Raw genomic sequence first — 12081 nt, forward strand, 5'->3', positions numbered from 1 at the left:
ACTTGCAACAACACAAATCTGAGCAAAGAAGAATTATCTCCTTTCTTTTAGTCATGTTTTTGTCTGCTGCAGAAATCTCAAATTCCAAAGTCAAGTCTTCTCGTCGATTTTGCATGCACAGAACATTTTGAGGATTTCGTTGACATTAATGTCATTCACTAACTCCTGTTCAACGAAAAGGAGAATGAGAGCAGAGAATCGTGGCTGGGTCATTGTAGAACGAAGTTTAGACTTGACAATGCTCATTTTAGAGAATGTTCGTTCAGCAGATGCAGAAGTAACAGGAATTGTGGCCAGTCCTGTGAAGACGCGTGAGAGGCAAGGAAAATTTTTTTGTTTTGTTTTGTTTGCCAATCAACAGGGGGGGCCATGGCCCCCTTGTGCCCCCCCTTAGCTACGCCAGTGTAGACAGGTACCTTCTAGATAGATACAATAATGTAACCCAAACCCAAGAGGACCCGTAATTATCCTCTTGGGTTTGGGTTACATTATTGTATCTACCTTCTAGAGTCCCTAGCTTTATATTGAAATATAAAGGGACTCTAGACAAGAAAAGGACCTTCGACAGAGCAACGCCACCACATTTAAATAAGGCGGGTGCATTTTTCGATGCGCACATTCTCTAGGCATGCCACTCTCTAAATTAAATGATTTAATAAATTAACTGATATATATAGCCAGGGACTTTCAGTCCAGTAACTGAGGGAGCCGCACTATGCGTATCTACACGCTAATTTCTCCAGTACTAGACTAGCAAATACTTCGTGTCATGCATAATCATACTACCTTACGACAAAATAAACTTTAGTTCCTCCCATTTCACTGTGCGAATTGTCTTATAAAAGGCATTTGAAAATACCTCCAATGTTGTTCAAATTCTCCGATGTTGTTGACACTTTCGCGTTGCTCTCCCAAGCAACCGTGCAGCGGTGCTGCGGTACAGCGGTACGGGTGTAGCAAAGATAAAAACATGTGACGTCACCTAACCGATTCTTGGCGAAATTGTTTGGCAAACAATTTAGAGTTGGCGCCAGATTACCAGATTTTGCACTTCTTTCTTGTGGGTTTTAAGCAAACGCGCAGTGAAATGGGAGGAACTAGAGTTTATTTTGCTATAAGGTAGTGTGATTATGCATGACACGAAGTATTTGCTAGTCTAGTACTGGAGAAATTAGCGTTTGGATGCGCATAGTGCGGCTTTAAGCAAAATCGTTGGTATCAAATTTCCCGCATGATCAAGTGAGCAGTCAAATATAGGTGGCGCGTTGATTGCGGGAAACTTCAATGTTTGATTTATGAGTAGGTCCCTATATGTTTGTTTTCTAAGTGCTGGTTTGGTTAATGTTATACAATTATTGCCTTTGAAGGAAACATAAATGATGGAGGTTGTTAGACCGAGAAAGTCAATGTCGGCTGAACCTGTACGGAAAACATTCGTTACGTATTAAGTTATTAACTATTATGTATTATATACGGTATATAGTCAGGGCCATGGAAATAGTATAGTCTAACCTAGCTCCAGGAAACGGTATTGCTAGGGTTAGAATACCCTATTGACGGTGTATTGGTGTATTGACGTTATTATTGTTATTATTATACGCTCTATTATTGGTGTATTGACGTTAGTCACACAGCCTGGTCGGGTTAAGTCTAACCTAGCCCGACCAGGCTGTGCGACGGATTGTCTATACAGGGGTACAGGTATACTATACGGATTGTCTATACTAGGGTATCCTAACCCTAGCGATACCGTTTCTTGGAGCTAAGTCTAACCATCATCCATGGTTAAGAATGCCATACTAAGTTCCTTACCATACTGGTTAAGAATGCCATAGGCATATATATAGGCATAGAACCCACCATGGTTATTTCTATGGTCAGGGCAGTGAGCACGTATATCGTGTTACCCACGTCTGTGGCCGTGCACATCTACATCTGATGGTTGTAAACGTCGATCTGTCACTCGATCTTGACAATTACTCAACAGTACATCGCACAACGCAACATGCGTACATGCCTGCTGGCTGGGGCAGCATTGATTGAAGTACTTAGTACTGGGGAGTGTAGCGCACGATTGTTTCAGTCGCGTCGGGCATGTTGATCACTGAATTATATGTAGGGGGTGGGCACCACTGCCACTGGTATGACTATGAGAGAGCGACAGCAAAACTCTCCTGGAATTGAGGGAAAAGCTGCAATCGGGAATGACACACGAGTGTGCTGGCATGCAAAAATAAACGTGTAAATTTCATTATTTTCCGTGTACTGTATACACCATATTTTTCACGTACAGATATTTTCCCGAATTCAGACTTGACGGACAATTTCCCGAGTGGTTAATTTCGCAGTCTGTGAATTATGGATTATTCGGTATTATTCGCGTGTTGTTATTTTCGCGGCCGAGGATGTGTTTGTGAAATTCGCAGAATTTAAAGTGATTACGTCACCGTAAATAGTAAAATTAAAAAAAACATTTCCACTTTTTCACAAAATACAAGTAATTCTGTTTACTTTTTATGGTTAAATTGCTGCATTATACTTCCTATTTTACTATATTGTTCGATGTGAACATACACTCGTGACTTATACATAGTCCATAGCAAGCAATTAATGTCAGGAACATAATATCAAATCGTCCAGGTTTTTTGGATTTTTAACTAGTTGAGAAACAATCTTATCAGGTAAGAATTTGACGATACGTTTAGTCCCGTTAGTACTTACTTTTAATGTAAAAAAATGGCAAGAAAAATGTTAACAATTTTACCATAGAAAATTCGTGACGTAGTCAATTTAAACCACCGCGAAATATACAGCTTATACAATATATACTGTAATATGATATGCACTGAACCAAAAATGTAGTGCACAGAACCAAAAAAAATTGTGGACAAGTAAAATCAAAGTTCGGACAAGTAAAAACAAAGTTCGGACAAGTAAAATCAAAGTTCGGACAAGAAAACATTCAAGCTACGTCAAACGAGTACACCACTTATTGGCTGGAAAACCCTACTCGTTCTTGTGAAAATTTACATAACAGTGAATTTTAATTTTATATTGTGAGTAAAATGGTCATATTTCACAAATTACATATGGGCATGGGTGAGTTAATGTAACTCAGGTTGTCCTGACAGGGTTATAATAGTATATATATATATATATATATTATATATATATATATATTATATATATATATATAAAATAAATAAATATATATTGTATAATTATATATTTTTATATATTGTTTGAAGGTGACCTGCTTCACCAGTGTGACACATCAAGATCATGACCAGCAGCAATAACAAAGAACTGGCAACAATATAGATTTAGAGATGTCAACGACAGATGTAGCATTATGCCAGGGTAAGACCAGACAGCTGCTTCCATTCCGAGGCATTATATGCACTGGATATTACAACAAATTAGTTTGCACCTTCTAGGCATTAATTCAATCTGAAAACAATGTATGAATTGAAATCTACTTCGGGCAAGTATTCTATAAAATATGCATGCCCGAATGACATTCTAGTTACCCATACCTATATTTTGCAGGAATATTTTTGGAATATCGAGTAAAGAAGTGTACACCAGACAACTTCCAGATGCCATTCGTTTCTGGTGTTAACATTTCTTGCTTTTAAATTAAAAACCTTTAGTTAATGGCCAGTTGTATCATAGTTTATGAGTTTTTAAAGCAGGAGCCCATCGGGCAAGTGAACCTTTCTCGTCTCGGGCGCCTGACGCCCGGCTAAATTCGAAGACTGTTGTCATGGCACTGCACTATGTTTATCTATTTCTATGCTCTATGCACACATGTGTGAATAAACTGGTGACATGGATGAGTCAACAGTATTTAATTTCAAAAACAATCACTGGACAAAATTCTTTGGAAAATGAAACTGAATGTGTGAAAAATGACCTTTAATTACTATCAGGTGTCTATTCAATGATTGATTGCCTGACTGTCTTCCAAATTCCCTGCTACTTCTATTAAGAAGATTTCTTTAAAAATTTCTACAGGGTATATGTGAAAGTTCCTAAGAGTTCCTATATTAGCATAACTCATTATTTCCTGTTAATTAGCTTGTCTCTTGTTGCCAGTTCAATACTTTGGGTTACATTGTGCTATTTCAGCTTTTTTCGAGTCATATGCTTTGGCACACCACAAAGAAGATTTATTGACAATACTTCTGCAAGAAGATGAAAGCCAGCATTTTTCTGTTGTTATCAAGTAAGTCATTCAATCCTCCAAATCTCTTAGTTTTTATCTAATAGCAGTTTCATAATAACTTGTTTTTTCTTTCCATATATAATACAGTTGATATAGCATGATATTCTGTTCAATATTCTTGTTCAGTGTAGGTACTCACTATGTGAAAATTTTCTTTTCAAATTGCATCTTTAATATGTATTTCATTTTTTATCATTTGAGTGCACTCACAATGTTCGAAGACAACATGGAGATCAGTGAATTGCTCTTGAATCATCCTCTGCAAGTTTTACCCATTCTAGACAGTTGTCTTGTTAATGTCAGCAAAGATATCTACAGGAGGCATCCACAAAAAGAAGAGGCTATGGTAATGCCACATCCATAAAACTTAATAGAAGTACAGCAATTTGTATTATATGGCTCGTGAGTGTGCATGCTAACTGTATGTTTTATGAATTTCTTTTCGCAGGCATTGAAACGAAACATACATGGGAGATTGACAGGCTTACCTGTGTGCCCTGAACTGACTCGATCAAATATTCCAAGGACTTGTGATGTAGGAAATTTCCTGTCTGTATCTGGGACTGTTATCAGGACAACTCTTGTTAAAATGTTGGAGTATGGGAAGAAATACATGTGCAATAAATGCAACTATATCTTCATGGTAGAAGTAAGTAAAGGCTATGTGGATTTAATTGTCTTTGCAATTGAAAATGTTCAAAGATGAAATAATTCAATTAAATACTTCATTGAAACAGTGTGCAGTTGAGAGTCGTCTTCAGTGTTTACAGTTGAAACTTGTATAATATTGCATGTGCATATAGCAATTTATATTTCAGGCGGATTTTGAGCAATTCCTGACAACCAGCCGGCCAGGCAGATGTTCAAACCCAGATCTCTGCAATTCTGTGAAGTTCACTCCTCAGTCTGGTCCAGGTGGTTTATCATGTTAAATATAACTTACGAGAATGATACGCAGTACAAAAATCAAGTCTTAATTACATGTATTGGCGAACAAATTATAAGCCAGCTAGTAGAAATATGATAGGTGCAGGAGACAAGCTAAGATGAATTTTTATAGTTATTAGTTACACCAAAAATTAATAATTTGTGTCTCATCTATTGCTCGTCTATATGCTGCAGCTCTACCAATAACATATATAATAATTATGATTCAAATATCATAACGTGTGAAGTGTAAGTTGGGCAGGTTTCGACTACACAGTAGTTTTGCATCTGTCATTCTTGATACCTCTGCTATGGTTATCTATCTAGAGTTGTAACTCCGTGATAGCTTAATTGTGAGCGAGCTCATCATTGATTAGCTCATTCACAATCGAACGCCACCAGAGTTTCGCTCAGCTTGTCTGCCGTTGCAAATAATCACTGACTCATTCACCTGCTTGAAGGCCTGATGGGTTGATTTTCTTAGCTGGTTTTTTTTTGTCTTTTAGGATGCACCCAGTGTCGAGACTATCAGGAGCTGAAGCTGCAGGAGCAAGTGCAGAAGCTGGCGATGGGCAGCATTCCACGATCCATGGCCGTAGTGCTGCTTGACGATCTCGTGGATTCATGTAAACCCGGCGATGACGTCACCATCTGGTAGCTTAATAGTTGCATCTTCCGTGATTGTTGTGTATGCCTGTCTCATACATGTTGTTGTCGTGATTGAATCTTAATGCCGTTTATTCGTGATGCGAGCTCATTTATAATGGGCTCATTACATAAATAATATATATATAAAAAACATATGGAAACATGACTCAGGGTTCTCCCTACGTTGCGCAAACGGGGCGCGCGCGCCCCGTTTGGGAAAACTCCCCCCTGTTTGAATCGTTGCGCCCCGTTTGAATTACCTCCGCCCCGTTTGAATTCCACCACAATATACGTTTGCCAGCGCGCGAATCGACCGTCAAGAATTGCCGTTCGACCAGGACACCCGACGCGTGTAGTTTTACCGTACCACGCATGCACTGCAGACAGTAAACAAGTTAACCTGTAACTAACTGTACACCGACTCGGCTATCTTATAGTTATATATACAAGAACCCCAAATACCGTCTATGGTGTGGTGGCGATTTTACGCATTAATTAGTCATACGGTAAAAACACACGCCCCCCGGACCCCCAGTTTCCCCCCTCCCCCTCCCCCTCCCCTCCTCTCCCCCCTGTTTGAATTTCATCCTGGGGAGAACCCTGTGACTGTATTTGTCTTAACAGTGGAGTGGTGAGAAAGAGATGGAGATCGTTGAGTATCGACAGCAGACCTGATGCAGAGCTGGTCATGGAAGCAAATCATATCCAAGTGAACAATGCACAAAGGGGGAATTTCAGTGCAACAGATGAACTGGTAAGCTATAGGTTATTGGCAAATATACTCGATTCAGGGAAAGTAGAGTAGTTTTATTTACTTGTATACTGTTTAACAGGTTTGGTGATATATTCACAACTTCACACGACTTTAAACTAGTTTGTATAGAAATGTTAAAACAGGTATAACAATTGAAATAGTCAATTTGAATGTCATTTAACATATAATGTCAGGAACCATGTGATAGAGTTATCATAATATTGGTGTGATTATGATAATGAACGGAGCACAAGGTCTCAAGTGAAAAAAATCATATCTATGAGCATCCTTCTAAACATTTATTTCAGCAAGAGGAGTTCAAGCAATTCTGGGATGAATACAAGCAGTCGCCTCTTAAAGGTAGAAATGCTATTATCGCAAGCCTTTGTCCACAAGTGTATGGCCTCTATGTGGTGAAACTGGCTGTGGCATTAGTGCTGGTCGGAGGTGTTCAGGTGAATTTGTATTTTTTTTATCACTGTTAAATAAGAAATGACTGATAAAGGAAATATACAGGAATCTAATATAAACTATCTCATAACATCACCTGTAAAATTGCTGAGTCATGCTCTATTTTATAATGAAAGTAAATTGGTGTGTTTATGGCTGTAACATTTACTTAAAATAACCATATTAATGTCATAAAATTTATACCAGCTTCAAAAGAACCTCAAGCTATAATGATATACCAGCTAAGTTCATTTCTGCTGTTTGGTTAGGAATTCTGATTTTTATTACAGAAAGAGAATGAGAGGGGTACAAAAATTAGAGGGGAATCACACTTGCTCCTAGTTGGGGATCCTGGTAAGAAGTTACATTTAGTAACTAGATAAGTCATTTTAATTCTATGCCCTAAAAATTTGAGGTAGTACATTCTCATTAATTTCTGAATTTTTTTTCAGAAAGTATGACCATACACCTGATTACTGAGAACTAGTTCCATAAAGCAATTAATTTCATGCAACACAAATGCTGTTGTAACATAACGACAACTTTCCTGTTTGTAGGCACTGGTAAGTCACAATTTCTGAAGTATGCTGCCAAGATCACCCCTCGATCTGTGCTCACGACTGGCTTAGGCAGTACCAGTGCAGGGCTGACTGTTACAGCTGTTAAGGTGTGCTCTCTTTGTACGATACTCTGGCTGATAGGGTCTATGTCTCCCTGGGTACTGCCGGAACGGACCCTGGGTACGGTAACTATCTGATATGGTTAGGGTTAGGGAGTAGGCGTAGGCGATTCCCTAGACTCGTTAGTGGAGTAGGCGAGGTACGGTCCGGCATATTATATAGTACCAGGGTACGTTCCAGCAGTACCCAGGGAGACATAGACCCTGGCAGCGATACTCAGGTTGAAAGTATCGCGTGTTCGAGTTCATTGTTGCCAGCATTTGAAGTTTATTAATTGTGCAGTCACGCACCTTGTATGCTCACAATCATAACCGTGAAGCTTTCATTCTCGCAAACATCATCGTAAGAACCATGCGAATGCAGTACATTTTTTGAATGAGGTACATATCTTCAGACAGTTAGCTCTGCTGCTATTAAATACCGACTGAATAAATATTACAGTAAAATGCAATGGATGAAAATAATGACACCTATAACTCCGTGGGTGGCATTGGGTTGTAGGAAATAGATGAGGTTGAAGTGCATTTTTTGATATTTGCGAGCACAGATGCCGTGATCGTCACTTGTCAGTTTATCTGAATGCTTTGTAATGTGTAGGATTCGGGAGAATGGCAGTTGGAAGCTGGGGCATTGGTGCTGGCAGATGGAGGGATATGTTGCATTGATGAATTCAGCAGTATCCGAGAACACGACAAAGCAAGCATACACGAGGCCATGGAGCAGCAGACAATCAGTGTTGCTAAGGTGACACAGTCTACACTACAGCAAAAGAAGATACACATGCAATAATATTATGAATCAGTTTTCATAAAATTATATAACATCTTAGCCTCAAATTACCAATTATCACTGATGTAAATTTTTGTCACCAAATTTACTGAACGCATTCAATGACTATAGGGCTACGTGAGTTTTTGAGATATAATATCTGTAAATTTTATGCAGGCTGGCCTAGTTTGCAAGTTGAGCGCAAGAACTACTATTATAGCTGCTACCAATCCTAAAGGCCAATACGACCCAGATCAGGTAAGCTGTTACAACTTACATATGTCGATCTATCTATATATATATATATATATATATATATATAAGAGCTAAGCCAATGTTAGCAGGCATTCTTTGGCATTCTGAAATGTTTATAGAAAACTAATCAATGTTCTTGATGAAAAGGTCTATTGGTTAATATATTGTTAGTTTTAGTTATAGTTGTTAGTTATAACCCTAACTGTAATTACCTCCGCCAGGGGCTTGGCGGAGGTTATGTTTTCACCGGCGTGTCTTTGAGTGTTGGTTTGTGTGTTTGTGGGTTTGTGTGTTTGTTACCATGCACATTTCAGTTCACTTCCGCTAGGTGCGCTGGCTGTAGACTCACAAACACGCAACCACAGGCTAAGGGGCAACCACAGTCCTCCCCCACCTGCACGCTCGCACTAATCCGGATCCAATTAATTATTTAATTAATTAATTAATTAATTAATTTTCCCACTTAATTAATTAATTAATAAAAAATTTCACATTGAGAGAATTCAGCTGCCTTGGCGGTGGTCTGTGCTCTCCGAGTGCTCTAGTTAGTTATATATTGTTTGTTTATTAACAAGTTTTCCCTAAGCTATGTGTAAGCGAATGAGTCTCGAGCAGAATTTATTTCAAAGACTTCACCATTGTTGGTGGTCAATGCAGCTGCTATCTCCTTTGGTTTGCGAAATAGACAGATTACCTAGCAGTCTGGGGTCTTAAGCAGAAACTCCACGTTACTGCTTGTCTGAAACCATAGAGAGATCTATCAAATAAAGGCTGTAACAGTGCATTTCACTTTCTTACTGGTTTGTGCCCCCTCCCCCGTATTCCCTTGGAAAAGATGGCTGAATATCTCTGACAGTCAACAAGTGAGAAGTCATAGTCGTAAAAGTATTACAGTAGTTTATAGGAAAAATATACATTTTGGAACATTTTTAATAGTAACTAGAAATGATGGTGTGCCTAATGGAAGTGCAGTATAAATATGAAATATGACTATTATTAATCATCATCTACATATAGCTAAAATAATAGGGCTCAGAATTATTGTTCATTATTGTTTAAAAAATGGTGAGTGATTGAAGTTTGTTTGTCATCACGCAGGATTGATATTCCTCTGATATGAAACTATCTTTGAGTCATTTTTTACATGTTTGTCTGCAATAAACTGGCAGTTTTTAATGGATAAAATCTGTAGAAAATGTGTAGAACTCAGCAGCACATATGAATAACATCGGTGACGAGGTGGTCGGCAAGGTAATGAAGACACCTGCCGTATGTTTCCTCTGTTATTCAACTCAGATTGCGTGCAATTCTAATACGAAGCAATACTGTCTCAGCTGGCTGTATTTGATCGACCTGAGGGCATTATCAGTGGAACCCAGCACAGGTGCACTGACAAGCTCATTTACCTCGCTTATAGATCGCTTCATACGCGTTCTAGAGACAAAAAAGTTTAAAAAATACATGAGACAACAGATGGCGCTAGTGTGTGTGTGTGTGTCGTGTACTTTATCATGCGAAACTGTGAGCACCTACACACTGGTACATGCAGATAATTATTATAATAGTGGACGGTACAGCGGCATAAGTTCGTTTTCTTCTAGGGTGGGAGAGTTAAATTACAGTTATCAATAAGGGCTACTATAAAAACAAGTCGGTGTAAAATCCGTAGATAGTTTTGCAAATGGGATTTTGATTACCTATTGCATCTTGCAGATATGCCAATGCTTTCTAACGGTTAGGTTGAGGGTTAAGCGATACGGATAGTGTTCACAAGATTCCCCGCAATACATTCAGATTACTAACACAGGACACACTGTCATGAACCTATTATTTCATTTTTCTGCAGACATTAAATGATGATGCATTAGCCCATCAATGAGTTAAAATATTTCGATGAGTTTGCGAATTATAACAATATGTTGCGTGGTGCTACGTGAAAACTAATTGCATTTTAAGCTATGACTCTAGTTTGATTGCTTACTTTACCAAATATATGGTGGGGGAATTGAATGGCTATTCAGCTATAATGGCTCACGAGTAGTCGAAACTATAGATCGTGCAGTCGGAAATGATTGGTAATAAATTTGTTCATTTGGGAAATAGCTATAAACGGCGTTCATCATATGGTAGGCCTATATGGAAGTTTAACCGACTGCTGATAGTTGATTATCTACATATTCTGTGTGAATGAGTGCAATTTTTGCCATTCTAGTTAATGTCAATTGTGATGATATAATAAGATCATGTCAAATTCGAACATAGAAGAAGTAAGGGCATCAATGGTCACCATTTTTAAAGATTTCTGTATCGACGTTATCTGAGAATAATACAATTTGCAGAAAACGTACATATATTCTTAATATGCAGATTGAATTAGTTCTTACGTGAGAATTTGCAGCTAATATTAATCATAAAGTCGTTGTTGCCCTGCATAATGCTGTTCTGAGTGCTGAGATATAAATCTATTACACACACACACACACACGCACGCACGCACGAACGTGCGCACGTGCACACACACAAACACACACACACACGCACGCACAGTGACACACACACACAGCGAGCCCCAGCGACGGGCACACACACACACACACAGCACACACACACACACACACACACACACACACACAGCACACACCACATTGACATGGGTGAGAATGTTTCATTAAACTAAATAGATAGTACTCAAAATGACTAGATTCTAACATACTCACAAATTGTTAGGTTATATATTATGTGTATGCGTGCGTGCGTGCGTGCGTGCGTGCGTGCGTGTGTGTGTGTGTGCATGTGTGTGTGCGCGTGCGTACGTGCGCGTGTGTGTGGTGGAGGGGGGGGGTGACAATATTAGATGGGTTCTTTCAGTTATAGGCATCTTGAGGAACTAGCTGTTAATTATGTAGCCGCAGCCAAATAGGCAAATTTCACAATAAGGATCTTTTTATGTGGAAAAGTCTAGAATGCTGGAAATCTGGAATGCTAGAAGTCTGGAATGCTAGAAGTCTAAAATTCTAGAAGCTCGAGCTTCCAGTTTGGAATAGGTATGCATTGTTTTCATCGGATCATTCTGTTATTTGCTGTGCTCCTTAGGGTGTGAAACATTAGCCGATTTGCTACCCTCATCAGCTCAATATGAAGGAAAGTTCAGAGATATGCAGAATTCAGTCATACTACCTGTATAGTGGTACATTATTACCGTGTCCATTTTTTAATGCGTTTTCATGCGTGCCTAGTGTTCATATACTTTTATGTGTTTTTTACTCATCTTAACTAATATTTAAAAAATAATATTGTTTTCCATTTTTGAAAAACAAGAAGAAAGTATTTTAATGTTTGGAAAACATAACATGGCTATTCTATGTAAGTGA

General features: G+C 38.6%; 1 protein-coding gene across 1 annotated transcript; it reads left to right on the forward strand.

The window, feature by feature from the left end:
- Nucleotides 1-1264: 1264 nt before the first annotated feature.
- Nucleotides 1265-9066, forward strand: LOC106809651 (DNA helicase MCM9-like). Its single transcript, XM_014812817.1, has 14 exons — nucleotides 1265-1299; nucleotides 3249-3360; nucleotides 4132-4228; nucleotides 4430-4574; nucleotides 4677-4877; nucleotides 5047-5143; nucleotides 5662-5809; nucleotides 6428-6557; nucleotides 6866-7012; nucleotides 7298-7361; nucleotides 7565-7674; nucleotides 8285-8431; nucleotides 8633-8713; nucleotides 9039-9066. Exons 2-14 carry the CDS (start codon nucleotides 3330-3332, stop codon nucleotides 9051-9053), a joined length of 1413 nt encoding a protein of 470 aa, XP_014668303.1. The 5' UTR covers nucleotides 1265-1299; nucleotides 3249-3329; the 3' UTR covers nucleotides 9054-9066.
- Nucleotides 9067-12081: the final 3015 nt, after the last annotated feature.

The sequence above is a fragment of the Priapulus caudatus genome, unplaced genomic scaffold (genome assembly GCF_000485595.1).
Source record: "Priapulus caudatus unplaced genomic scaffold, Priapulus_caudatus-5.0.1 Scaffold372, whole genome shotgun sequence".
NCBI lineage: Eukaryota > Metazoa > Priapulida > Priapulimorpha > Priapulimorphida > Priapulidae > Priapulus > Priapulus caudatus.

What these genes read in the sequence shown, in the direction of transcription:
- LOC106809651 (XM_014812817.1), top strand. Translation starts at nt 3,330, where the DNA reads ATGTCAACGACAGATGTAGCATTATGCCAGG. An exon ending in GCTCCTAGTTGGGGATCCTG is followed by an intron (nt 7,362 to 7,564) that starts GTAAGAAGTTAC and finishes TCCTGTTTGTAG; the next exon opens with GCACTGGTAAGTCACAATTT. An exon ending in AGACAATCAGTGTTGCTAAG is followed by an intron (nt 8,432 to 8,632) that starts GTGACACAGTCT and finishes AATTTTATGCAG; the next exon opens with GCTGGCCTAGTTTGCAAGTT.